This window comes from Electrona antarctica, assembly GCF_951216825.1.
Source record: "Electrona antarctica genome assembly, chromosome: 8".
In the NCBI taxonomy this organism is placed as follows: domain Eukaryota; kingdom Metazoa; phylum Chordata; class Actinopteri; order Myctophiformes; family Myctophidae; genus Electrona; species Electrona antarctica.
This window is the reverse complement of record NC_136789.1, coordinates 7922287-7949494: the sequence shown is the minus strand read 5'-3', so window position 1 is coordinate 7949494 and position 27208 is coordinate 7922287. Positions and strand designations below refer to the sequence as shown.

The following is a 27208-nucleotide window of genomic DNA, read 5'->3' as shown; positions in this document are numbered from 1 at the left end:
TGTTTTCTGTGCCGCATGGGGACTAACATTACTTATATACTGTATAAGATCAAAGAAGAACCAAACATTACAGTAGTGTCAGATTGATTGATTGATTGATTTATTAACAGTTTGCAGAATTACAGTACATTTCAAGTACAACTCAATACAAAAAACTGTTAACTGTGAGTGGACGACACCATAAAGCATTACATTTGTTTACAATAGGGTCCACCATTTTCAATTCATCAAAACATTAAGAGTTTTCAACCTATTGCTTCAACTTATTTCTTCAACTTATTGCTTCAACTTATTGCTTCAACTTATTGCTTCAACTTATTGCCGGCCTTGCCGCACACGCCTGCGCCGCAAGGCCGTGGCAGGCAAGAGTGTCCCTTATTTCAAGATCTCAAAGGTGGCAACCCTAGTGATAGGTTATTTCTTAATTGCCACTGCTGCTTCATTGCTTTTCCTATAAGCAAGGATTCCAGTGCATACAGTGAACAATGACATTGAATAGCAAAATAACGTGTATATTTTTGAAGAAATGCCTAGAAAGTAGACAGACTTGTGACATTCCCTGAGCCACTGCCGGCTTCAAGCGCGCTCTTTAAAATCCTCCGGTAGCCACGCCCCCTCCACACAAACCTGCTGCAAACAGACAGATCATGACAGACAGACACGATAGCTCCTTTGGTAGTAAAAACTAAAAGGAAAAGAGTGAAATAAACAACGTATAATGTAACTTTACACCTCATAGAAGTTGAGTGGAGTAGTCTGGACTGGGTTGTTAGGAAGTGAAAACTGCTCAGTCACAACAAGTGTGTGACAGTTATAAATTAATTTAAAGTTAATTAATCTTCATAACAAACTGTTTGGCCGGGTTGTTTTTATTCTGCAGGTGAGTTAGCTACCTATGCTATTGCTTAGCCCGTCTCCGGACCCCCCGGGTTGAGCTCCTTTGGACCCCTACCACGTAGGGTCCGGTATCACCGGCTTCAAGCGACATGGGATGCAATCTGATTTACCCTGACTTAGCCCTGTGCTGCGCTGTGGGTGTCACGCTGACATATTCCAAACGAAGCATATGAACGCTATAGGAGTCAACGAACCATCTGACCCCCCCCGCGAACGGCTCAGAAGCCGTTAAGTATTTTTAATGTTTGTACGACCGTTTTGGCAGCTCTCTTCCTTCCTTCCTTGACTTCCTTATTGACATCCTATTGTACCGCCTCCATCACCTGCGACAGAGCGCCGGAACTGGCTATCTGCGCGTTCCTGCCTCTGTCGCAGGTAGCTGCCAAAACGGTCGTACAAACATTAAAAATACTTAACGGCTTCTGAGCCGTTCGCGGGGGGGGTCAGATGGTTCGTTGTCTCCTATAGCGTTCATATGCTTCGTTTGGAATATGTCAGCGTGACACCCACAGCGCAGCACAGGGCTAAGTCAGGGTAAATCAGATTGCATCCCATGTCGCTTGAAGCCGGTGATACCGGACCCTACGTGGTAGGGGTCCAAAGGAGCTCAACCCGGGGGGTCCGGAGACGGGCTAGCTATTGCTAAGCATTATCGTGTGTGTGTGTGTGTGTGTGTGTGTGTGTGTGTGGGGGGGGGGGGGGTTGGGGGCAGTGAGAGTGAATCTTTCACAAGATATTAAACACAGCTCTGTTCACACGTTTATTTCATTGTTTTATCTTGATTGTTTTGTTCCACTTTTGCTTTGGCAATGTAAATGTATGTTTTCTCATGCCAATAAAGCTACTTTGAATTGAATTGAATTGTGAGAGGGGACAGGGTGAAATGAACAAACAAAGGTGCTAGGGGCCTAGGCTGTGTATGTTTGTCTGCTGTTGCTTGCTAGTGAGTTGTGACAGCCAGGGTACAGTGTATGTTGTATGTGGCTCTTGGTCAGCTCACTTTCTTTCTACCTACCTTTACTTAGCCCAAGTTCAGCTTCTTGTGCTGTGAATGCTGGACCCTAGAGCCTGCCCTAAATCCCTGAACACTGCACAACACCAGAATGCTATGTGCAGTACTAAACATCCAAGGCTTAGAGAAGGAGGAGAATGAGGCTGGTTGGTGCCATTGATACTGGGAGGAAAGTACTGGCCAGCTAGCCAGATATATGGAGATGACTGGAGACCCCAAAGTTCCAAAGTTTGACCCTGGCATTACACAAGTTACACAACTGATGAAGTCAAGTAGAAGACGGCTCAAGGTAAGAATGTTTTTGCTTCTTTGCTGCTGCCGCTTGTGTTGTATGCTGTGTGTATACTTGTGTGATTCAAGCTGTCATTTTGGGACCCAATGACTGGGTGACAAATTATGTTCAGCAACTCTTTGTAGCTCTGGAATTGAATGCTGATGTGAATCTACAGTTTGTATGTTGTGTATCTGCCGACTGCTGTTGAAGGTATGTGAGTTGTAACAGGGAACAGCACTGTATGTGTATGTGGCTCTTGATCAGTTCAATAATTATTTGCTTGATGTTTTGGGCTTTGACATAACAGCAAACATTTCCAAAACACACAAACAATTGTTTTGGAATACTTAAAGGTAGTGACTCTACGTGATATTTTTTGGATGAAACTAAAAGTATCCTTCTATAAATGTACAGACTCAGCTAGTCAGCTCAGGGGTGTCCCTGCCAGAAGGGGCTTGACTGTATTACTACTATACCTGTATATACTACGGGTAGACAATGAGTTTCATCCTGGCATTTGCCACGGCACCGAGGCAGAACTGCCAGTCAAAGCGATGACTGGCCAATCACAGCACGTCCTCACCGGACGTGCTTGCAGACACTCTTGGGTATAATGAAATCACAGGCGTCAGCTGCCATGTTATTTGTGTCCAAAGTGACCTGATACCCGAAACTACGTGGTGTTTATCTCAAATTTTTATCCCACGATTTTGCAAACCATTTTTTTCACCCAGTGTCAATTATCTAATGCATTCCTGGGCGCTACACTTCCTCTGCCAACCTGGGAAGAGCCCCGAACTGAGCTCATGCTTCCTTCAATGCAGGAGGAGTGTGAGCAGGACTCTTCTTATCACCTGACAGGGGGAGTTTTAGAAGTATATCATTATGATGCATTATGTAGCCTACTATATGAATACAAATATGTTGAAATTTGATAATTGTTGGATGTTGCTTTATCATTATTTAGATCATTGTGGGGTTATCAAAGTGGGGTCTGCCCAGAGACCCTCATGGGTCAAAATCAAATATGAGTGTGTGTACAGGATGGAACCTCTGCGTTATGGGGGTGTCCTTGAAATAAACACACACGCATGCACACACACACACACACACACACACACACACACACACACACACACACACACACTGAGTGATTTTAAACACTGACAACCAGTGTTGATTTTGTCGACTAAAACTATATGACGAAAAATGTTCGTCGACTACCTTTTTTTCACTGACGAAAACAAATGGAAACTAAATGAAAACTAGAAAAAGTGCCCTTCTGGGCTAGGATAGGAGTGTGTGTGATGTTTGGCAAAATGTTTAGGAGTAATATAAACATGTTTTTTTGTTTGTTTGTTTTTTGCAACAATTTTCTTCATTTGTTGAGGAAATGCAGAGCCAGAGCACTCATAGAATCTCTGAGGATAGAATTGTGGATGAGCAGGACATGTGCAGCATTTTGAACGAAACGGGCCACTCCTGAAAACTTTAGAAGGCAATGTTAGCCAATCAGTGTAGAATCTGATAAATCCAACAGACTCGTCTTGATCACATGACTACAGAGATCATGTGTACCGATTTGCGTGAGATTTGGATGAAATCTGTGCGACTAACATAAGCAATGTGTTTAGCAGAAATCGGCCTCATGGTGGCGCTATAACCGGCAGATGTGGAGGGATGCAGGGACAATGTTTTTCCATGGTCTCTAGGGAGTGTGCATACATAAGTTGTATACAGATTGATGCAGTTATAGCTAAAAACAGGAATTGGCCTGTTATAGCGCCACCATGAGGCTGATTTGGAAAAGAATGAGTGGCATGTCGTCCTCGGCCTAGTGGAAATGTGCGTGTATAATTTCACGGAAATTGCACACTGTGTTTGTGATTTGTGGCATTTTGTTCGAAACGGACCAATCATGTGAGCTTTGGAAGCCAATATTAGCCAATCAGGATGGAAGATGGGAAATTGTGCAGATCTGTGTTGATCACATGACTATGGAGATAGTGTATACCGAATTGTGTGATGTATGGATAAAATGTGTACATGTAATCTACAGAAATGTGTTTTGCCTAAATCGGCCTCATGGTGGCGCTATAACAGGCCAATTATTTGGGGCAGAGGTTCATCGTTGGCATCCATGGAGTGTGTGTGCAAAGTTTGGCATGGATCGGGCCAACGGTACCGGAGATTAGCTGATAACGGACGGACGGAAGGAAGGAAGGAAGGACACACACACACACGGACGGACGGAGTGCAAAACATACTCTCTCCCCATGCCTTCGGCCTGGTGGAGACAATTAAGCTATGATGACTAAAACTATAAGACTAATTATATTAGTCTTATTGCAACTCTAGAGTTGCAAATTGCGGCTAAGTGGACAAGAGATCCAGCATAAGTAAACAAGCTCGATCTACAAACTCACAGTCACAACACAACATCACAACATCATGATCATCTGTGAGCTTGTAGATCGGCTATTTTCAGCAAGTATAAAATCAGCCATTATGCCAAAAAACATATTAGTTGACTAAATCAACTGTACATATCTAAATATCATAAGATTTTAGTCGACTAAAACTAAACTAACACTAAAACATTCCAGGTGGACTAAAATGTGACAAACTTAAAACACGATAAAAAAAACTATTCAAAAGACTGACTAAACCTAAAATCAAAAGACTGACTAAACCTAAAATCAAAATTTGCTGTCAAAATCAACACTGCACCGACGCATGACAGTCTACTACTCTATAGGAATGTTGTCCACTAGAGGGAGGCCTGCCCTTGCCTTTGGGTGAAGTGTGCAGTGGGGTGGCTGGCTGCTGCTCCGCCTTCAGTGACAGTCAGTCAGCAGGTAGCAGACCGTCAATGAGATCCCAAGGGAGGGAGACTCCAGGAGGTATAGACGTCGGGACGTTGCTGCCATTGTACAATGCATTTCTGCTTCAGCTTATGAACTTCTTTTTTGAAGAAGAAGAAGACCACAAGAGTCCCAGGCGACTCTTGATTTTGGTGTTGGTGCTGTTTCAAGATTTCTTTTTGGTAACTTTACCACTCCGTTACAGCTGCTGAAGTTCTGTTTCATTGTTTCGGATCACTCGTAAGGATCGTTTCAAATCCGTTTAAGCAACACACTTTGGGACATTGAACTTGGGGGGAAACAACGTTTTGTGTTGCGTGGAAAAGCGGACTAAGGTTTTAGATGCGGACAGAGCAACTGTAAAAATAGAAATGTGGATGGGTCTATTACAGAAATCACACGTGATTTCGGACTCTGTTAAATCAGTTGGAGCTCGTGAAGTAAGGCATATTGGTCCATTTGGGTTGGTTAATCATTAAATTGTTCGGTGTACTCCATTTAGTAACGTTTGCGGATTGTTTTCTCAACTCGGTCGTAAAGTATTACCCTACATTTTTGTCACATGATACAAGAGAAGTGTGTATACTTTGACAACATGTCTGATTATGTTCAAGCTCCAACCTGTATTCCTCTAGCCTTTGAAGTTCAAATCGTCGCTAATCTGTATTTTCTCTTGTGGAATACCAGAGCACTTTTAGCGCATGGTGGACGGAACAACTCATAGACGCACTATTGGCAACCTATTGCCAATATAGTCGCAAAATGTGATTGTAAATTACAGTGACTTGGCGTACACTGTAATAATATTTGCGGCTCGGCTGGTCAATCACCGATGAAGATATACGCTTGGATAGGATACAACTGTTGAAAGACTGGCCTGCACGTCGCAAAGGAGAACTTTTTGTTTATCTAAATGCAGGCCAGTCTGACTGAAACGAGTGCACATTTCAGCCTCTTGCAGTGTCTCTGCATTCATGGTGTATTTGTGCACGCATTCTCTCGCCACCCACGTTTAGTGGCACTCACTGGATAAAGTTCATCATAATAGTACTAAAGGCTATCGTTTATTTCTTCTCGAAAGTAGGGTGATTTCGCCTACTATAGTCGGTGATATGCATTTCTATATTACGTGTAAAGGCCTTTAAGATGTAAGGCCTACAGACATTTGTTTCAGTGCTGGATTCTCCTGGAGCTTTTAGGACATTTACGCACGAGCTATTACTACTATGGCAGTCCGCGGTAATTAAAAGTTTGGATCATCTGACTAGCTGTTGCCGAACGGTTGGATCGCTCAAGTCACCGAGGCAGAAAGAGGAAGAAGGGGGACTGTGGCCGTGGGGATCGGTATTACATTTTCCCGTTCGGCGTCGTCTGCTGCTCCGGGCGGTCGCAACTCGCTTTGAAGTCCAAAATGTGCGGCCGGAGACCGCTGCTGCTACAGCAGAGGCAATGACCGTCCCCCCCATGCAGCGGCGACTGGCCGGTCTCTGGCCGTGGCTGCTCATGGCGGCCCTGCAGGTGGTGTTGGGCCAGACGGGCCTGGAGCTGGCCGCGGCCGTGGAGTCCGAGCGCACGACCCTCAGGGCTGTCATCAAGGTGACACTGAAGCACGATCCCACGGGGAAGCCCATCACTCTCCACGGGGTGTTCGCCGGAGGCAGTGCGAGTTCCGCGGAGGGGAAACTAATGCAGGTGAGTCGGTGTTGTCTGTCTGTCACCAAACTAACGCATATGGTAGCCTGCCCTAAATATCAATCCCAACGCAACCCATCATCATATGACTGCCTATAGGGCCCACTGTGTTGTTTGGAAGATGTAATAATGACATTATGAGAACAATCCATCCATCTATCTTCAACCGCTTATCCGTAGTCGGGTCGTGACTTGTTTAACTATCCAGGATCAAGGATAATGTCCTCTGTCTCGCTCACTGCACCCATCCATCCTCTCCATCAGATCCCTGCTGTGTGGAGTGACTCCCACTGTTGGCCCCACCTGTTTTTTTCTAATGTAACCAGTAGTTTACACAGCATCCACAATCTGATAAAACAAATAATGTTGAAACCTATACTGGTTGTTTGTAGCTACAGTATATAGTGCTATGTCCATGACTAAGAGGATGGCAATAGGCTATCACCGCTTCATTGCACTGACTCCCCATGAAGCAGTCTAAATTGCAACTCTCAGTTCTCACTCAGTGATGTGTGATGACAGAATATCTAAATTCCTTCAACAGTAGTGATGACACATGCATGTGTTATTGAGGTTAGTTTGTTTTCCTTTTATTTTACATTTCTCTCATCTATGTTCTCCTGACAGTAAATCATAGGTTTGAGTGTGGTTGCCAGCCTCCACCCTATTGTACTGCCCAAATCTATTATTATGTCTGATTTATACTTCATTGAGCGCCGTATCGCGCATCGAAAACAGCCGACCCACAAGCTCACAGATGATCATGATGTTGTGTTGTGACTGTGAGCTTGCCTTGTAGATCTGCTATCTTTGCTGTGCAGCACTGGTGTGCAACTCTCAGGCTTTTAGGGACATTCATTGCTATGCCCGATCCCACAGTTTTGGCATGGTCCAAGATAAATCAAATTATTGTAGCCCTATGTAAACTTGAATTGTTAAAAAAAAAAAAACTTTTACTGCAAATGTAAAGAATGGCCTATTCAGTATTCCTTGTGCATATTTTGGATTCAGCGACGGATTAAGGTTGCTGGGAGGGACATAAAGCAAGGCTGTGTCAATTTATTTACTGTCTCCAAAGAAACGGGGGACGACAGATATGAGGTACTGTAGGATCCTGTCTGTCTTCACTCACCAGGTGTGGGAGCTTTTATGAATGGCAAGCCAGATGCTGCAGTTTGCCAGTAATTGATAAGGATTTACATCAGCTCTCCACAGAAAAAGCCCAGTGCTTATGGTGAAAAGCTGGTAGCTATACGCGCTTACTTCTCAACTTAAATTGTTTAGTGTTAAAACACTCCATGACACGCCTAGAGATCATGATATTTGATTCTGCATAATCATGTGGCGTGCCTATCCCTGCTGTGCTGGGATGAAATTTGTTCAGTTCCATTGACATTCGGACAATGTTTTTGTCAACTGGAGTGTAGTGTACTGAAATACTGTGGAAGCCCACCGTCACTCACGGACGAAGGCTCAGCGTGTGAAACTGTTGAAATGGAGTTATCACCTGACTCCGTACACAATCCACACACGGGTGACACTTTTGATCTTGGCTGTGTGAAATGATAGCTGCCATGGTTTCCCTGAAGGTGTGAACTGAGGTGTACCCCCGCTGTCACTAACTAATATTGTTCCCTCTGCTCCGTCAGGATGGCGACAGCCTAATCCTGTGCTGATAAGCTCTGTGGTTTCTCCTTCTAACAGGCCACAAATGCCAGTGGAGTTTGTTTTGCCCTCCCCTCTGTGAAGTTTTACTGAATATAACCAAGCTGTTCGCCTTCTGAATCAGGGGTGCCCAAAAGGTAGATTGTGATCTACCAGTAGATCACAAAGGCTGTGCAGGTACAGTAGATCACATGACATGTGCCTAAGGAATATTTAATTGAAATAGTGGCATCTGACACTTGAATTAAGGTGACTTGATTGATTGACATCAAAAGGGCCTGTCAGCCCACCCAAACCCACAATGCAATATTTTGTTTTCAAGAGTGTTGCTGTGCACAACATTTATTTTTAAGTGGTGCAAACCACTTCCTTAAGTGACTATGTGTGTGGGTAGCTGGCTGCCTGGGTATGTCTGAGCACGAAAACAGCATGGTTGTTTTTCACCACCTGTACACAACCTAACACACACACAAACACACACGCACATATTAACTGTATATATGGTGATTTCAGGTGTGCCAGTACAGTGCAGTGACAGTACAGTACAGTAGAGGGACCCCCCACACGGTAACTCTGTCATTTCTCAACAGTTTCGGACGCGGGGCGGCTTGCCAGAATCGGGCCGGCACCCTGGGTGCGTTCCTGTGGGTCTGGACCTCCCCCCAGGGACCCCCACACGGAGTTGCACCACTTACTCACATGGGTGTGATTTTTTTTTGGATGGGTAGATCTGGTTGAGCTGGTCATTATGAAGTAGCTCTCAAGTCCAAAAAGTGTGGGCACCCTTCCGCTAGTCAGACAACTGGTTGTAGTTCCATCCCAGTCTAACAGGAAAAAGGTATGGTTGAGTCAGATGCCTTTCCTCTGGGTTGTGCTCATAGTCCATAGAGGTGGTGTGTAATGCCGGAGGATGCTCTCTTTGTTGGCTGTCCAGACCTGTTGCAACAGGCATTCAAGCTGCTTTATGTTCCTGCTTTATGTTCATGGCTTGCAGAAGATGTGGTGGGGGGTGAAGGTTTGGATTTTCTGTTTTCATAGCCGAGTCGTGAGTCTCTCTCTGTGTCCCTCCCTCAGTGAGCACTTTGTAAGACTCTCCTCCATGTTGACATACACATCGAATACATTCATTATATTGGACATGAAACGATCTGAGGTATTTGGTAATCGATGAATGAGCGACGAGACAGTTGTCGCAGGGATGAATTGTTTTTCTTTTTTGTGAAGTTCGTTTAAGGCTCAGAGACCTGGCCCTACCATTTGCGTATCCAACCCCCCCCCCACCCTCTCTAGTAGTCAGACATGTCTGACTTGTAGAACCCCAGGCTACTCAGAATTTGACTCCCTCAACCGTGGAGGAGCATGACAGCCAGTTTTCATAACCCGCAGTAATTACACCTCTTTGGCCACATTTGATCTTCTTAAGCATGTTGTCTCTCTGGGCCACAGGTTACCTTTGCTGCTCCATTAGCTTTGGCTCTCTGGGTAGATTGCTAGGAAAACGACTCGAGGTCTGGTGTAAGAAAGTTACATTTAGAAAGACTTTATTAAAACAGTTCTTAGTGAGTTTTTAGGGGGGGGGGGGGGGGGTGTAAATGTTACTTTTCCACAAGTACTTTGTCCACGCACGCACGCACGCACGCACGCACGCACGCACGCACGCACGCAGAACACACACACACAGCCTGGGCTCTAACCAGACCTTTAGACAAAATCAGTGAGTGCAGCAGGATTTTGACAGATTTTGACTTTAAAAGGCTACGGAGAGGTCAGAGGAGATGCAACAACACTTGTGGTTTAGCTTTGAACTTGAGAGTATTGTCCCCTCTGTCCTATGGGCCAAGCAAAGTCGGTTACGCCTGCTGCAACACTTTCTAAATCTTTGTTCTAATCATTCTAAATCTTTATTCTAATCATTTTTAATCCCTTTCTTTTATCCCTCTATATTTGTGGGGCCGCTTTGTACAAGTGGAAGTTTGAATTGACCTTTTGTGAGTTCCAATAAAGCCATCAGGTAAGCCAGTCGATAGAGCGCTAGTTAACTCAGTACCACTAAACATTGCCCCCCCCCTCCATTGTCCCATGAGATATTGAATGTCTCTTCTCTGTGAGCCCAGAAGAACCCATAAGACCACTCACTATCTGTGTGTTGTTTCTGGCCGGTCAACCCGCAGCTCTCCGACACGGCCGTTTTGGGAATGAGCTGTGGGAGGAGGGGAGCAGAGGGAGAAGATCAAAGCATAATGTGCCGTTCCAAACGTGAGCCGAGATGATTAAAAAAAGGGAACTGTTTACACTGCACTTCCCATACGGGGCCCCCTCCTTCCCCCCCTCCTCTAGATTTCCTGTCCATACTTCCTATGCCCCCCTGGATGAGATAACAGCCTCTCTCTAGGGCTCTTCAGCACTTGTCTGCTTTGGGTCAGTGCTGGAGGGAGGGAGGGAGCTGCAGTGTTGATTTTGTCGGGGGGCTAGGGGCGCTAGCCCATCTTATATACAGCTATAAAGATGTTGTCCTAACACAATACACAAACATTAAATGCCATTGACAATGAATGGAGAATTTACGTCATATGTGTCTGAGCAAATCGGCTATTTTGTAACATTACATTAAATGCCAATTGACGATGAAGAATGAGCAATCGGCTATTTTGTCAAATTCCCATTGACAATGAATGGAGAATTTAGATCATGTGTGTCTGAGCAAATCGACATGTTGCGTCATGATGATGTATGATAAGAGCGAGCAAATCGGTTATTTTCGTCCTACACAAAGATTAAATTCCCATTGACAATGAATGGAGAATTTACGTCATGATAAGAGCGCCCCTCACTTCACACAGGTGTGATCTTTCACTGGCAAACTAAATGGGAATTAAATTAAAACTAAGCTATGATGACTAAAACTAAGACTAAATATATTGACAATTTAATCAACAAATAGAAACTAGACAAATGTTAGGAAGGGCATGCAACACTTGGTTGCATGCTGAAAATAGCAGATCTACAAGCTCACAACGCGTCGTGAGCTTGTATATCTGCTATTTTCAGCAAGTGTAAAATCAGCCATGACGACGGCATCAAGGCCCGCCAAAATACAAATGTGACTCAAACTAAAAGAAAACTATTCAAAAGACTATGACTATGGAAATCAAAATGTCCTGTCAAAATCAACACTGTGGAGCTGCTGTGATGTTTCTGTGATCTCTCTGTTACAGAATGATACATTGTGAAATAATTGCGTGTTTGTTATTTAGCTACGGTTTCTGGCATAGGTGTGACAGTGACAGTCTCTACATAACATGTACCACCAACATTTTGCCTGCAACCCTTTGTGACTTTATATTACTAGACCTGTACGTGCCCGTCGGCCACCGGCCTACTTGAGAACGATGCAACTTGGGACAACCGTGGGTCCGACCGACTCGATACCGCACTGCACTCCCTGCGGTGGTGTGGAACGCGTGTGTCGAATTTGAAGTCGGTGGGGCAACGCTACTCGAGTTACGTGCATTACAACCGAACACATACACACGCACACACAGACAGACGTGGCACATTTATAGTAAGTGGGAGAAACACCTAGTTAAATAAATCACCTTTATCTTTATTCTTTTTCTATTTCGCTGTGGGGTTTTTTTCTTCATATATATTACCTATTCTTTTTAGTATTTGCTTTGTCTTGATTGTTAGCAAAATCCGTTTTTGAATTGGGTTACACTGTCAAATTGTGAGTGTTAATTTTACTCAGAGTGCAGAAATGAACCCTATGGGTGGGTAAGGGTTTGTATTTGTATTACATTATTATTATTGAATTCAGCCTCCAGCTCACCTATCTCTGCACTATGGACACCAGATTTAGACCTCAACATAAACAGCAGTACAAGCATGTCACCGTCTGTTTGACCAGGTCAATTATGCAAAGATAGAAATTAAATGGCTTTAAGTTTACAATTTTCCTGTGTTTAACCTCAGTACCTTGGAGAAGAATGGTGAGCTTGTCATGAGACCTTTATGTATAAATATAACTTTAGTATATATTTCTTTTATTTTGACCCATTGCTATGTAGGTTATACTGGTAATTAACACAATCTATCTCTAATACGTTTCTCTGATATGCATAATTTATCATCATTGTGCACCAGTAGATTTGTCATAATTGATAGCTATGAGCAGAAGGCAAGTTGGTATTTTGTCTTTCCTTTTAGATCAAACACTTAAATGACCCTGTTAGTAGACTATACTGTATACTTCTAAATGTCATGCCATTAGCAGACCCCATGCAGGTTAGGGCCAGCCAGACAAGCCTCTGTCTAATGGCTTCTCCTGAGAAGAGAACTAACAAGGCAGCAGCCTACAGCACAGGAAACAGGGGCTAGCGCTGTGCTCTCTCCGCCGCGTTCCATGGGAGATGACTGTTGTGTTGAGATGTTTCTCAGGGCACAGGGAAAAGGGACAGGCAGGTAGTAGGGGAAATGTGGCAAATCTCTTAAGTCTGCCGGCCGGCACCTTATTTTTTAGTCATTAGAACATCTCTGGAATGCCTGTGTCTGTCAGGCTCATGTTATACAACGCGTTGTCTGCTATGTTCATAGCTCTGTTCAACAACAACCAACTATTTTTACTTTCCTCATTATCGTAATGCTCCTAATGTTTCACTCACTCACTCAATCACTCACACACACACACACTCACTCACTCACTCACTCACTCACTCACTCACTCACTCACTCACTCATTTAGACACTCAATTAAATTCAAAGGGCAAAGACTCACTCGCACAGACAGACAGACAGACAGACAGACACACTTTCTGTACAAACACACAGGCACACAAAGTGTATGTATATGCGCAGACCTTTCAGTATGGTAAAAGCATTACTATTGGCCCTCATCCTTGAATTGGCCCACGGACTGATAGGAGGGAGGGAAGAGGGAAGTCAAGCAGCCTCACCAAATCATCAGTCATAATATGCTGCACTCCTGTAAGTAACCTTGTTTTGTTTGTGTATTGAGAGTGTACCCACCGCCACCGACCCCTTTCAGTCTAAACGGGTGAGCCACTAGCCCACCACTCAGTCTTTAAAAACATAGGTTCACAAGAAAATTCATCAAACCTTATTCTCAGGCGGCGCCTGATGGAGGGGAAAGGAACTGGTTGGAATAACGTGTTCCTTCCACGTGCTACGTCCAACCAGGGAAACTCCCCCCTGTCAGGTGTAAAGGAGCAACTTGGACACTCAGGCATGAAGGAAGCATGAGTTCAAGTCCGTTGCTCTCCCCATGGGGACTAGGTTGGCAGGGGTGGCACAGGGGTGAACTAGAAAAAGTGCCCTTCTGAGCACAGGTCTCGTGTGTGTGTGTGTGTGTGTGTGTGTGTGTGTGTGTGTGTGTGTGTGTGTGTGTGTGTGTGTGTGTGTGTGTGTGTGTGTGTGTGTGTGTGTGTGTGTGTGTGTGTGTGTGTGTGTGTGTGTGTGTGTGTGTGTGTGTGTGTGTGTGTGTGTGTGTGTGTGTGTGTGTGTGGTGGCTTGGTCTGTTGTAGCGCCACCATGAGGCTGAGTTGAAAATGTTCATGTGGCATTTCTTCCTCGACACAATCACACAATGTGTTCATGATTTGCAGCATTTTGTTTGAAACTGACCACTCCTGCGAACTTTGGAAGCCAATCTTAGCCAATTAGGATGGAGTCTGAGAAATCTGAAAGACCCGTTTCGTTGAATGGCTCTAGAGACACTGTGTACCAATTTGCGTGATGTTTGGACAAAATCTGTAGGTGTACTGTCCAAAAACTGGCGCTATAACAGGCCGTTCTGGAAATTTTGGGGCAGAGGTTCATCGTTGGCATCCAGGGAGTGTGTGTGCAAAATTTGGCATCGACCGGGTTAACGGTGCCGGAGATTAGCTGTTCACAGACGGAAGGACGGACGGACACACACACACGGACACACGGACGGACGGACGGACGTACGGAGTGCAAAACATACTCTCTCCCCATGCCTTCGGCCTGGTGGAGACAAAAATGGGTTACAAAATCGTGGGATAAAAAGTATAAAAAGAAGAGGAAGGTAATGCTTTTACCTTACCTGACATCGCAAGACAGCGATGAAGTGTTGCCAGCCAGGCTCAATTGGAATTCAATTATTGAAAGGTTGATGGGGTTAAATTGTTTGAAGACCTTGGTATTTTTTGCATACTAAGTGTGATGAGTATCTTGCGTGGCCTTTCTGAATTTGTCCTGGCCGTCCAGGTCAAGTGAACCACCTGTCTCTTTCCAGTTGAAACTGATCCACTGGGAGTACAGAGGAAAGCCCAGTGATCCATGATGGGTATGCATGGCAAGCTACCCCATCTCTGGGGATCAAGGCCACATTTATGAAGGTTTGCAGAGGGTCTTTCTGCAACAGATGACTATTGTATTATTTGGACAGCAATGGTATATTCAGTGATGGTGGGGGAAAGCGACGACCATCTATTAACCGAACGCGAGTGCAATTTGGCTGCATTTGACTTTTCTGAGTGCTGTAGTCACAGCAGAAAAGTAGTGGACTATCAGCATCAATGTCCATCCCTTTGCAAAAATTGTGTGTGTGTGTGTGTGTGTGTGTGTGTGTGTGTGTGTGTGTGTGTGTGTGTGTGTGTGTGTGTGTGTGTGTGTGTGTGTGTGTGTGTGTGTGTGTGTGTGTGTGTGTGTGTGTGTGTGTGTGTGTGTGTGTGTGTGTGTGTGTGTGTGTGTGTGTGTGTGTTGCACGATTCTTGCTCAAATGTGAATCTCGATTTTCCTCTTAAACCTCTCTTAAAGTCTCACTCTTGTAGCAAAATCATAAGAGTAACTCAAATGAATTGGACAGCCAACCAACACTGCACGATTCCTGCTCAAATGTAGGAATTGCGATTGCGTAGGCATCTGAATCTAGATCGTGATCTCTTTTCGATTAATTATGCAGCACCTGTGTGTGTGTGTGCCTGCCTGCCTTTTTGGTGGCGCTTATTGTTAAACTCTCAACAACATTCTGTGTAATTCAGCCATATGACTTCATACATTGTGTTCGAAGTTTACACACCCACACACACTTACCTTTTAATGACACTTTTGTGTACACAGTTTTTGTATTCCCTGATGAAGGCTTAACGGCCAAAATGTTGGTTTCATGTCCTAAATAAAATATTGGCAAGCCACTTAGGCTATCAGCGTGTGCGGCCACTTTCTTGTTTTTCAACAAGAAAGTGTTTTTCTTTGTTTTTAAGATTCCCTCTTCAGTTTATTCTCCTGTGGGAGGACTTTGGTGTGCGTAAGCATCCTCGTGCACAGTTTTTGTCCCCAATTTCACATACTACTGGTTTGATATCCAACATACAGTAATATGTACAAAATGTGGCCCATACGGTATGCATGCGTATATCCCGCACTCAAGTTGATGTTGCAGACTTTGGAGGATATTGCTTTGCCTGCATTAGTACCCTAAACCTCATATTGCAGTGACGTCAAATTTGGGATAGAAAATTTGTCCCCGATGTGACATGCCATCCCCAAAATTGCTGCTTTCACTGTAGTGGCATTAATGGCATAGCTATGCCTACATCCAAGTTGCCTACTATCTTGAAAAGGCTCTGCGTTAATTCAGTCTGTACTTAAAGTCCTTCTATCTGCACTATTTCAGATTACATTTCAATCTCCTTGCCGTTCACTCCTTTAATCAGGCCTTTCAGCTTTTTCTTTGACAGCTCTTTAAAAGGGTCATTATAATTCATCATGTGCACTTCGCGGATAAAAAAGGGGTTGCATTTACTTGAAGTGCAGGAAGTGCTTAGTTTGCTGAGAGGCCGGAGGAAAAGAGTCATCACCATACCACAGATAAATGCCCTGTGACAAACTCTCCTCTCCTCCTTCCCTCCCTCTCCACCGTGTCTCCCTCCCTCCCTCTCCACCGTGTCTCCCTCCCTCCCTCTCCACCATGTGTCCCTCCCTCCCTCTCCACTGTGTCTCCCTCCCTCCCTCTCCACTGTCTCCCTCCCTCCCTCTCCACCATGTGTGTCTCCCTCCCGCCCTCCCTCCATCGTGTCTGTCTCCACTGTGTCTCCCTCCCTCCCTCTCCACTGTCTCCCTCCCTCCCTCTCCACCATGTGTGTCTCCCTCCCGCCCTCCCTCCATCGTGTCTGTCTCCCTCCCTCCCTCTCCATCGTGTCTCCCTCCCTCCCTCCCTCTCCATCGTGTCTCCATCCCTCCCTCTCCATCGTGTCTCCCTCCCTCCATCGTGTCTCCCTCCCTCCCTCCCTCCCTCTCCATCGTGTCTCCCTCCCTCCCTCCATCGTGTCTCCCTCCCTCCCTCCCTCCCTCCCTCTCCATCGTGTCTCCCTCCCTCCCTCCCTCCCGCCCTCTCCATCGTGTCTCCCTCCCTCCCTCTCCATCGTGTCTCCCTCCCTCTCCATCATGTCTCCCTCCCTCCCTCCCTCCATCGTGTCTCCCTCCCTCTCCATCATGTCTCCCTCCCTCCCTCTCCATCGTGTCTCCTTCCCTCCCTCTCCACCATGTGTCCCTCCCTCTCCACTGTGTCTCCCTCCCTCCCTCTCCACTGTCTCCCTCCCTCCCTCTCCACCATGTGTGTCTCCCTCCCGCCCTCCCTCCATCGTGTCTGTCTCCCTCCCTCCCTCTCCATCGTGTTTCCCTCCCTCCCTCCCTCCATCGTGTCTCCCTCCCTCCCCCTCCATCGTGTCTCCCTCCCTCCCTCTCCATCGTGTCTCCCTCCCTCTCCATCGTGTCTCCCTCCCTCTCCATCGTGTCTCCCTCCCTCCCTCTCCATCGTGTCTCCCTCCCTCCCTCCCTCTCCATCGTGTCTCCCTCCCTCCCTCCCTCTCCATCGTGTCTCCCTCCCTCCCTCCCTCTCCATCGTGTCTCCCTCCCTCCCTCCCTCTCCATTGTGTCTCCCTCCCTCCCTCCCTCTCCATCGTGTCTCCCTCCCTCCCTCCCTCTCCATCGTATCTCCCTCCCTCTCCATCGTGTCTCCCTCCCTCTCCATCGTGTCTCCCTCCCTCCCTCCCTCTCCATCGTGTCTCCCTCCCTCTCCATCGTGTCTCCCTCCCTCCCTCCCTCTCCATCGTGTCTCCCTCCCTCTCCATCGTGTCTCCCTCCCTCTACATCGTGTCTCCCTCCCTCCCTCCCTCTCCATCGTGTCTCCCTCCCTCCCTCCCTCTCCATCGTGTCTCCCTCCCTCTCCATCGTGTCTCCCTCCCTCCCTCCCTCCCTCCCTCTCCATCGTGTCTCCATCCCTCCCTCTCCATCGTGTCTCGCTCCCTCCCTCCCTCCCTCTCCATCGTGTCTCCCTCCCTCCCTCCATCGTGTCTCCCTCCCTCTCCATCGTGTCTCCCTCCCTCCCTCTCCATCATGTCTCCCTCCCTCCCTCTCCATCGTGTCTCACTTCCTCCCTCTCCATCGTGTCTCCCTCCCTCCCTCCATCGTGCCTCCCTCCCTCCCTCCCTCCCTCTCCATCGTGTCTCCCTCCCTCCCTCTCCATCGTGTCTCCCTCCCTCCCTCCCTCCCTCCCTCCCTCCCTCCCTCCCTCTCCATCGTGTCTCCCTCCCTCTCCATCGTGTCTCCCTCCCTCCCTCTCCATCGTGTCTCCCTCCCTCTCCATCGTGTCTCCCTCCCTCCCTCTCGTCTCCATCGGGTCTCCCTCCCTCTCCATCGTGTCTCCCTCCCTCCCTCTCCATCGTGTCTCCCTCCCTCCCTCTCCATCGTGTCTCCCTCCCTCCCTCTCGTCTCCATCGTGTCTCCCTCCCTCTCCATCGTGTCTCCCTCCCTCCCTCTCCATCATGTCTCCCTCCCTCCCTCTCCATCGTGTCTCCCTCCCTCCCTCTCCATCGTGTCTCCCTCCCTCCCTCTCCATCGTGTCTCCCTCCCTCCCTCTCCATCGTGTCTCCCTCCCTCTCCATCGTGTCTCCCTCCCTCGCTCTCCATCGTGTCTCCCTCCCTCCCTCTCCATCGTGTCTCCCACAGTCACTCGCTGATGCTTTTATTGTCTGGTTTTGTGCAAGCTGCCATGGCAAAGTGACACATCTTCTACATATGTGACCGTTTCTGACCATGGATAAGTCATTGATTTATTTTTTATTTTTTGTTCTTTCATGTCATATGAAAGCAGGGAATCATAGCTTCAAATTGACATTGGTTGTTCAGTTTGACCCACCAGTTTTGGAGATATGGCTTATAGAGTAATGTCTTACAGAAAACAGCGAGTTGAGAAAACACTTCTGTGGACTTCTAAGCTCTGACATTTATTTCAGACATGCTCTAGTATTTGAATAGTCTGCCTGTGCTATTAACTCATTTTGGACATGCCACCATGACTGTCTCTGTATCAAAAAGAGTCACATATGAACTATTTGTTTTGCCCTGATGCAGTCATTTTTTTTACACTGCAGATGTATCTGTGCACAAGGTATAGGACTACTGCATACACATGTGTATTCTTTGATGATCTCACACAGGGTAATATCGATAAAACAAGAGCATTTTCTTTAGCAAGAGACAATTACCATACAGACTTGCATGCGGAGAGTTAGCATAAAGGAGTAGTTAAAAAAAGTACTTATTTTCCACTGTATTTCAATTACATGCCCCGTAAAGCCTTGAATTTATGGAGAGTTTTTATCTTTAGTCATATTCCTAAACCGATAATTTGATGACCGGGCGGGTCATCTAAAAGTGTAAAGAAATGTTTTTACACTTTTCAGAGTTAAATGAACTCTCCTGATTTGACGGTGTTGTTTTCTGATTGAAACTCTACGATCAGCATAAAAACGAGATTTCACCTGCGTATTTCTGTTTCTTTGTGTATATTGTATGTATTGTGCACAAGCTTGTGTGTGTGTGTGTGTGTGTGTGCATGTGTGTGCATTGTGCATGTGCTGTTGGTGCCGATGTGTGCGCTCCCACGCTGAGATCATTTACCAAACTCTATTAAACGGGATCAAAGTGACTTAGATCTTTCAGCGCTCTGTGACAACAAAAGCCATATTGTAACCCCGGATTCAGGGAGATAACGCTGCTGACAGAAAATGCTTTATGCCTCCAAAAGTCACATGGTCACCTCCCAAACATCTTAGCAGCACAAACAGCGTGTCCTGCTTGTGACCTTTTTTTTTTACTCCCTTCTTCTTTCTCAGAAAGGCTCCAGTGTTTGCAGTGTACTGTAGTGCAGGGGTGGGCAACTCTGACGATGGCGAGGGCCACTATATTATGTCCACACTCACTCCAGAGTAGCCTGGTGAAACCACTCCCCCTGCTGGACAACATTTGCATTCTGCCATTAGGGAGAGTCTGGGAACTCTCGGGCAGAGTCAATGTACTCCGGACCAATTCTGGCCGGAGCGATATGCGGCTGTATGCGGCCGCTAGAGGCGGGATCAACGCGAGACTTATGACATATTGAAGCTGTGCCACAGCGCAAATGTAGCGAAATTATTATGGAGAGATCAGATTTTTGTCCCGCTGCTTCCGGGTTCATCGTTTCTGCTTGAGAGAGACCAGATGCAGGCAGGAGGAGGGAACTTGTGAACTCAATACTGCCGCAATCTGGCAGAGTCAGGTTAACTCCAGAGGGCCACATTGCGTATACTGTTGTAGGCAAAAAAAATACCAGATCTACAAGCTCAAAACACCTCATAGTGCGACACGTTTTGAGCTTGTAGATCTGCTATTCGTTCCTATATTTTAATTGAAATCCTGAATTATTTGTTGCTATTTTTTAATTGGAATCCTGAAAAGTATCATTTTGTATTAGATTTCAAATGCATTTAGTTATACTTATTTTAACTTTATGAACTTGAATTAAGTGAAGGTGGGGGCCGCCAGTTGCCCCTGTATGATGTAGTCTGTAGTGCAGTTGCGCTCGCACAGGCCCCGGCCTCATATCGTTACCACTGAAGACGTCGCTCTCTCGGCTTCCGTCACTCCCCCTTTGGCCTGCCCTCAAAATGTGCATTCGGCTCCTCCAAACATTATTCACCTAGGAAGATTAGTTGCCATGACAGTGTCTCTTGCTTACTCCTCAACAAATGGCATTTAGATTAGAAGCGGCAGAGGGAAAACAAAACCTTTTTTAGGCGAGGCCGTGCACACTGCAGGTCACGACTGTGTAGTGCTTTGCAGCAGTACTGTGTTCTAAAGCCTGATTTATGTTTGTTTGCGTGCCAGTGTTGCGCTTAAAAATAGCAGATCCACAACGTTACAATGCTTTGCAATGCGACACGTGAGCTTTTGTAGATCTGCTTTTTTCACACTCATATGGCCATCAAATTTGATCATACTCCATAATTACCATGTTAATTTAACTCTTAAAAATACACATTTGTCTGTAATGAAAGTTATCACTATCAGTGAGCTATACTTGAACAACAACATTGTCAGGGATAGTCGATTCCAGGACTGCTGGCATAATAAGCTTCAATAGTTTAAAACGAGTCAGATTAAAACGGAGGTTCCTTTCTGCTTTTCTCTATCTGTGATGGTGATGCAAACTCTGAAGCAAGTTGGTATAAGTTAGTTAGTTGCATGGTTTTGAATTAAGGTTTAATTGATGTATTTGTCTGCACCCAAAGAGTTATTGTCCCTGAAAGATTTGATAGAGAGAAACGGTCACATCTCAACATTCTCACCCACTGACACTTGGATGCTCCCATTAAGTATGATGTCGACTTGCCTCGCTTCCAGTTGTTATTTGCTTGCTCCAAAAACAAACTGAACTCGCAGACTAGACTGTCTTGTGTCCCTCCCGAGGGACACACACATACTCCCTCGGGAGGGAGTATGTGTCTGTCCAGAGGGCCTGCTCCAATTGGCTGTGACCTCCTGCCTGGCTGCTCCTAATTAGATACTGTCCCTTTACAGCGCCTCCCCCTCTTGGTACAAAGTCAATACCTTGGCACACAATAAGAATGCGGAGGACACTGTTAAGGATGCTCCTGGAGAGACGGCATACAGTAGCTTACACCAGAGGTTCCCACACTGATAAAAATATGCCACCCCATTTATTTAAAAGAATCAATGAATTTAATTGAGTCAAAAAGGTACTTTTATTAAACAAGACTAGTTCTTGTATAAAATACGCAATCCAGTCAATTCAATAGTCTACATTTTCCAGTAAAATCTACAAGATATGTCTAGTAAAATCGACAAGATATGTCCAGTAAAATCTACAAGATATATCCAGTAAAATGTACTGGATCGACAAGATATGTCCAGTAAAATCTACAAGATATGTCCAGTAAAATCTACTGGACATATCTTGTAGATTTTACTGGACATTATCTTGTAGATTTTACTGGACATTATCTTGTAGATTTTACTGGACATATCTTGTAGATTTTACTGGATATATCTTGTAGATTTTACTGGAAAATGTAGACTATTGAATTGAATGGATTACGTATTTTATACAAGAACTAGTCTTGTTTAATAAAAGTACGTTTTTGACTCAATTAAATTCATTGATTTTTTTAAATAAACTGGGGTGGAATTTTTATATATATAAAAATGCCACCCCATTTATTAAAAAAAGATCAATGAGTATTTTCAGTTTGTAATCAGAAGTTATACAACTTCTGATTACAAACTGAAAATACTCAAACAAATGTTTGTATTGTCCTATGACCACCATGTTCTTTTCTATACAACTTCTGATTATAAACTGAAAATACTCAAACATAAATGTTTGTCTTGTCCTATGAACACCACCAGCAAGAGTCAAATGGCATCAGGTATAAAAAAACAATTTATTGTTTTATTCCTCAAATTGGAACATATAACCTTCATGGATGTACAGTTTTTTAAAACAAAATTATATCAGTGCATAAAAACAAAGTAAATGCAGCCACAATATGATAGCTTCGTGGGCAGTGGAACCATTGGACCCACAGTGTTCTCTATTGCGCTGTGGGCAGTGGAACCCATTGGACCCACAGTGTACTGTGGTTCTCTATGGCCCTGTGGGCAGTGGAACCCATTGGACCCACAGTGTACTGTGGTTCTCTATGGCTCTGTGGGCAGTGGACCCACAGTGTACTGTGGTTCTCTGTGGGCAGTGGACCCAGTGTACTGTGGTTCTCTATGGCCCTGTGGGCAGTGGACCCACAGTGTACTGTGGTTCTCTATGGCCCTGTGGGCAGTGGAACCATTGGACCCACAGTGTACTGTGGTTCTCTATGGCTCTGTGGGCAGTGGACCCACAGTGTACTGTGGTTCTCTATGGCCCTGTGGGCAGTGGACCCATTGGACCCACAGTGTACTGTGGTTCTCTATGGCTCTGTGGGCAGTGGACCCACAGTGTACTGTGGTTCTCTATGGCTGTGGGCAGTGGACGCACAGTGTACTGTGGTTCTCTATGGCCCTGTGGGCAGTGGACCCATAGTGTACTGTGGTTCTCTATGGCCCTGTGGGCAGTGGACCCAGTGTACTGTGGTTCTCTATGGCCCTGTGGGCAGTGGACCCACAGTGTACTGTGGTTCTCTATGGCTCTGTTGGCAGTGCACGGAACCCATTGGACCCACAGTGTACTGTGGTTCTCTATGGCTCTGTGGGCAGTGGAACCACAGTGTACTGTGGTTCTCTATGGCAGTGGAAACCATTGGACCCACAGTGTACTGTGGTTCTCTATGGCTCTGTGGGCAGTGGACCCACAGTGTACTGTGGTTCTCTATGGCCCTGTGGGCAGTGGACCCATTGGACCCACAGTGTACTGTGGTTCTCTATGGCTCTGTGGGCAGTGGACCCACAGTGTACTGTGGTTCTCTATGGCTCTGTGGGCAGTGGACCCACAGTGTACTGTGGTTCTCTATGGCCCTGTGGGCAGTGGACCCATTGGACCCACAGTGTACTGTGGTTCTCTATGGCTCTGTGGGCAGTGGACCCACAGTGTACTGTGGTTCTCTATGGCTGTGGGCAGTGGACGCACAGTGTACTGTGGTTCTCTATGGCCCTGTGGGCAGTGGACCCACAGTGTACTGTGGTTCTCTATGGCCCTGTGGGCAGTGGACCCACAGTGTACTGTGGTTCTCTATGGCCCTGTGGGCAGTGGACCCACAGTGTACTGTGGTTCTCTATGGCCCTGTGGGCAGCGGACCCAGTGTACTGTGGTTCTCTATGGCCCTGTGGGCAGTGGACCCATTGGACCCACAGTGTACTGTGGTTCTCTATGGCTCTGTTGGCAGTGCACGGAACCCATTGGACCCACAGTGTATTGTGGTTCTCTATGGCTCTGTGGGCAGTGGAACCACAGTGTACTGTGGTTCTCTATGGCAGTGGAAACCATTGGACCCACAGTGTACTGTGGTTCTCTATGGCTCTGTGGGCAGTGGACCCACAGTGTACTGTGGTTCTCTATGGCTGTGGAAACCATTGGACCCACAGTGTAATGTGGTTCTCTATGGGCCCCATTGGACCCACAGCGTTTGGCTTTTCTTAACAAAATTATCAGTGCATAACAAAAACACAAAGAAACATAATTGTATTTGTTCAAATATAGAGTCCATTAACACATTGGCAGTGGACATGTGTCTATCAGAGGTAATGATTAGGCCATGACCTTTAGAACATACTTAACATACGTAAATAATTTGTATTAGTACCCCTGAGGGCTATAGCCTCATTGAAAACGTTAGGCCATAATGGTATCCCTGATGTTGCAAATACTTGCACCTACCTGATGGGCCTGATGTATGCATTGGACCTTCCCTACCCCAAGCCTTTGAAGTACACTTTTGAGGCGTTTCAGAAAATATTTCTTGAGCTGGACGCAAGCACCAAAATGTCTCCCAAAGTATTTGGTTTGAATTAAAGTTTAAAGTACTAATCTTTTCATGGAGGCCAACCCTCAGGGCTACTTCTAAAAACAATTAAAAGTATGTTCTAAAAGTCATTGGCCTAATGTGTTCGTGGATGATAGCCCTCATGACTGTCTAAAAAATATTTGTTTGTGTTCTAAAGGTCATTATGGCCTAGGGTGCAGTACTTAGTTCAGACTAGTCATTGGTCAGACAAACGACAACCTAGGACTAATGCCCCGTCGGAATTACTTGCGGATCCCCTGGCCGTTCTGTCGAGACCACCACCTCTGCTGTACTCGAAGATGCTCAGGACACTAGAAGAGATGGCCTCTTGTACAGCTGCATCATCGTCATCAAATACCTGGGGAAAACAGAGACAGTGAGAATATGCTAAAACAAAAAGCCCAGTTTTGCTTTGACAGCAGCTGTAATCTCATTTGTATTGTTGTGTCCAGTGTCTCACACCTTCCTCCAACATTAATACTATGGTGAGTATACCAGTTACTAGTAGTTGTGGCACTGTGGGCAGGTGCCAAGTCTCGCTAGAAAAGCAAATCAGCATCTCCATAAAGCGTGTCAACAACACATCTCATGGTAGATGGCTGTATTGACTCTGGACTTGATAAAACACAGTGGACCGACACCAGCAGATGATATGGCATCCAAAATCATCACCGACAGTGAAAACCTCACAATCTACCAGGACATTTTAGAACATGTGCCAAAACTACTAGTATTTGGTATAGCCTGCTGACCATGATATTACTTAACTGACCAGCCAACTGACCATCCATTGATCCCACCAAGCCATCAGATAGGCTCTATAGAGGGTATGCACATGCATAAAGTAAATGGCAGATTGAGTGGCAAAGTGAGTGATGAAGTGAATTTAAAGTCGTTTAAAGTAATTTAATGCAATCAAATAGGACTTTTCCGTTTGGATGTATGTGTCAAGGCCAGAAAGTAGTTTTGTGCCACTCAGTAGGCATTCCCGCATAACTCCCGGGTATGATGATGTCACACCCTATATTGTAGATGGCAAAATCCTGTCTCATATAGAGCACCGAAGTCCTGACGTCACTGTCAGTAGAGGGCGTCAGTCCACAGGTTCATGTACTTTTTATTTGCATCACCCCGGCCTTTTCACTCATATGGATATGAAGCATCGACTGAAGGTGGAAATGTACAAATATACCCAAAGAGTAACAAAATAAGCGTTAGAAACGAGTCAAACAACCCAGAGACTACATTTCTGGGTAGGCGGGTGGCTGCATCTGCCCGTCGCACAACAGAAACTGAATGTCAATTATGTTTATTTTTATTTTATTGATATTTAATGTTTCGTGGTTAGTACGAGTCGAGTCACCACCAGCTGAGCTTACGTCAACGAGGAATCTCAGGAACGCAATGTGTTGACAGCTGGGCGTGACGTATATTAGCAGCGACATTGCCTTCATATGTAGTTTCAAGGCTTTTGCGGCCACATTAATTCCATTTTCTCCAGAAACTGGCTGTATCAAATATGAATGGACATCATTAACGACGCACAGCCACTCGGCTGACAGAAAGGCCGGGGTGGTCGGTTTATTTTTCAAACACAGTTCTTATATGAAGCGACCTAAAATAGCCCTATGGAGATTTCAATGCAAATAAAAAAAAAAATCACACCCGTGTGAACCGAGTGGTGTAAGGTCTTATATAGCCTGTCTGACGTAATGAAATCATGTCTGACGTAATGAAATCACAACCATGCTCATTTTTTCTGCACAGACTAACAAAGCCAGTTGTAGGAGTGGTTTACACCACTCAATGAAATCACACCCGGGTGAACAGGTTGAACATAGCAACCATGCTCATTTTTTCTGCACAGACTAACAAAGCCAGTTGTAGGAGTGGTTTACACCACTCAAAAAAATACATGAACCTGTGTGTTGGTGCCCTCTACTGAAAGTGACATCAGACTTCGGTGCTCTATAGGCTAGGTCTTTTAGCAAGAAGTTTAGAACAGAGGTAGATTTTCTTTACCTTGTAATCCTTGATCAACTCCTCCGTATTTTCCCCAAGCAAGACAATGAGGACTCTGGTGACAGCTTCTCTACAGGACTCAATGCTGTGGTCCTACAAACACATGAAATGACATTGTACAGTAGGCTACAGACATCAGAATGCAGAAGTGCATCAAACTAACCACTACACAACATATTGGGAGTCAAGCAAAACAAATGAGCTTGTAGATTGGCTATTTTTGGGGTTGAAGGAAGCTCAAAAGAAAATGAGAACATTGCGTGTTATGTGAAGGTCTTTACCTGTGCGACAGCTGCAACTTGCTTCTGTGGCTTGGTGCAGGTGACCACTCCAGGCTTCAGTGGACGTCAGCTGGCTGGGTGGGTGGGGGGGGGGGGGGGTCAGCCTGAAATCACAGTAAAAACAGTTAGTGAAACCTCATGACTACTGCGTGTGTGCGTGTGCGAACTAGCAGTTTTAACTGGAATGTGTGCGATTGACTCTCTACTATGCTTTATTTTAAAAATCTGTTTGGAAAATAGCTGATCTACAAGCTTGTACTGTACATTGGCTATTTTAGCCAATCTAGGACCCGAGTTCAAAAGAATATGAGAACATTGTGTGTTTTGTGAAGGTCATACCTGTGTGACTTGGTGATGGTGACCACTCCAGTCCAGGCTGCAGTGGACTCCACTCCAGTCAGCTAGCTGGGTGGGTCGGTCGGTCAGCCTGAAATCACAGTAAAAACAGTTAGTGAAACCTCATGACTACTGCGTGCGTGCGTGTGCGAACTAGCAGTTTTAACTGGAATGTGTGCGATTGACTCTCTACTATACTATACACCGTTTGCCGGCCACTGCTACAGAGCTGACATTGAGGTTATATCTTCCCTTCTTCTCTGGAGTCCTGCCTCAAAGCAGACCAGAGGTAGAAAACGGTCGTTCCCTGATGTCATCGCTAGGGACACATCAGTAAGCAGGAACTG

General features: G+C 45.7%; 1 protein-coding gene and 1 long non-coding RNA gene across 2 annotated transcripts in view; one reads left to right on the top strand and one right to left on the bottom strand.

Moving 5' to 3' along the window:
• Positions 1-5280: 5280 nt before the first annotated feature.
• The window catches only part of rnf43 (ring finger protein 43), a 140695-nt gene continuing 118767 nt past the window's right edge, over positions 5281-27208 (top strand). Inside the window, exon 1 of the mRNA XM_079508233.1 lies at positions 5281-6739. Coding sequence (XP_079364359.1) covers positions 6497-6739 — 243 coding nt within the window. The 5' untranslated portion in view covers positions 5281-6496. The remainder of the gene's footprint in view (positions 6740-27208) is intronic.
• LOC306928260 lies at positions 22307-26607 on the bottom strand. The gene is made up of 3 exons (XR_013790663.1): positions 26526-26607; positions 26245-26337; positions 22307-24580 (listed from the first exon to the last, which is right to left on the bottom strand). It is a non-coding gene; the product is annotated as an uncharacterized lncRNA (long non-coding RNA).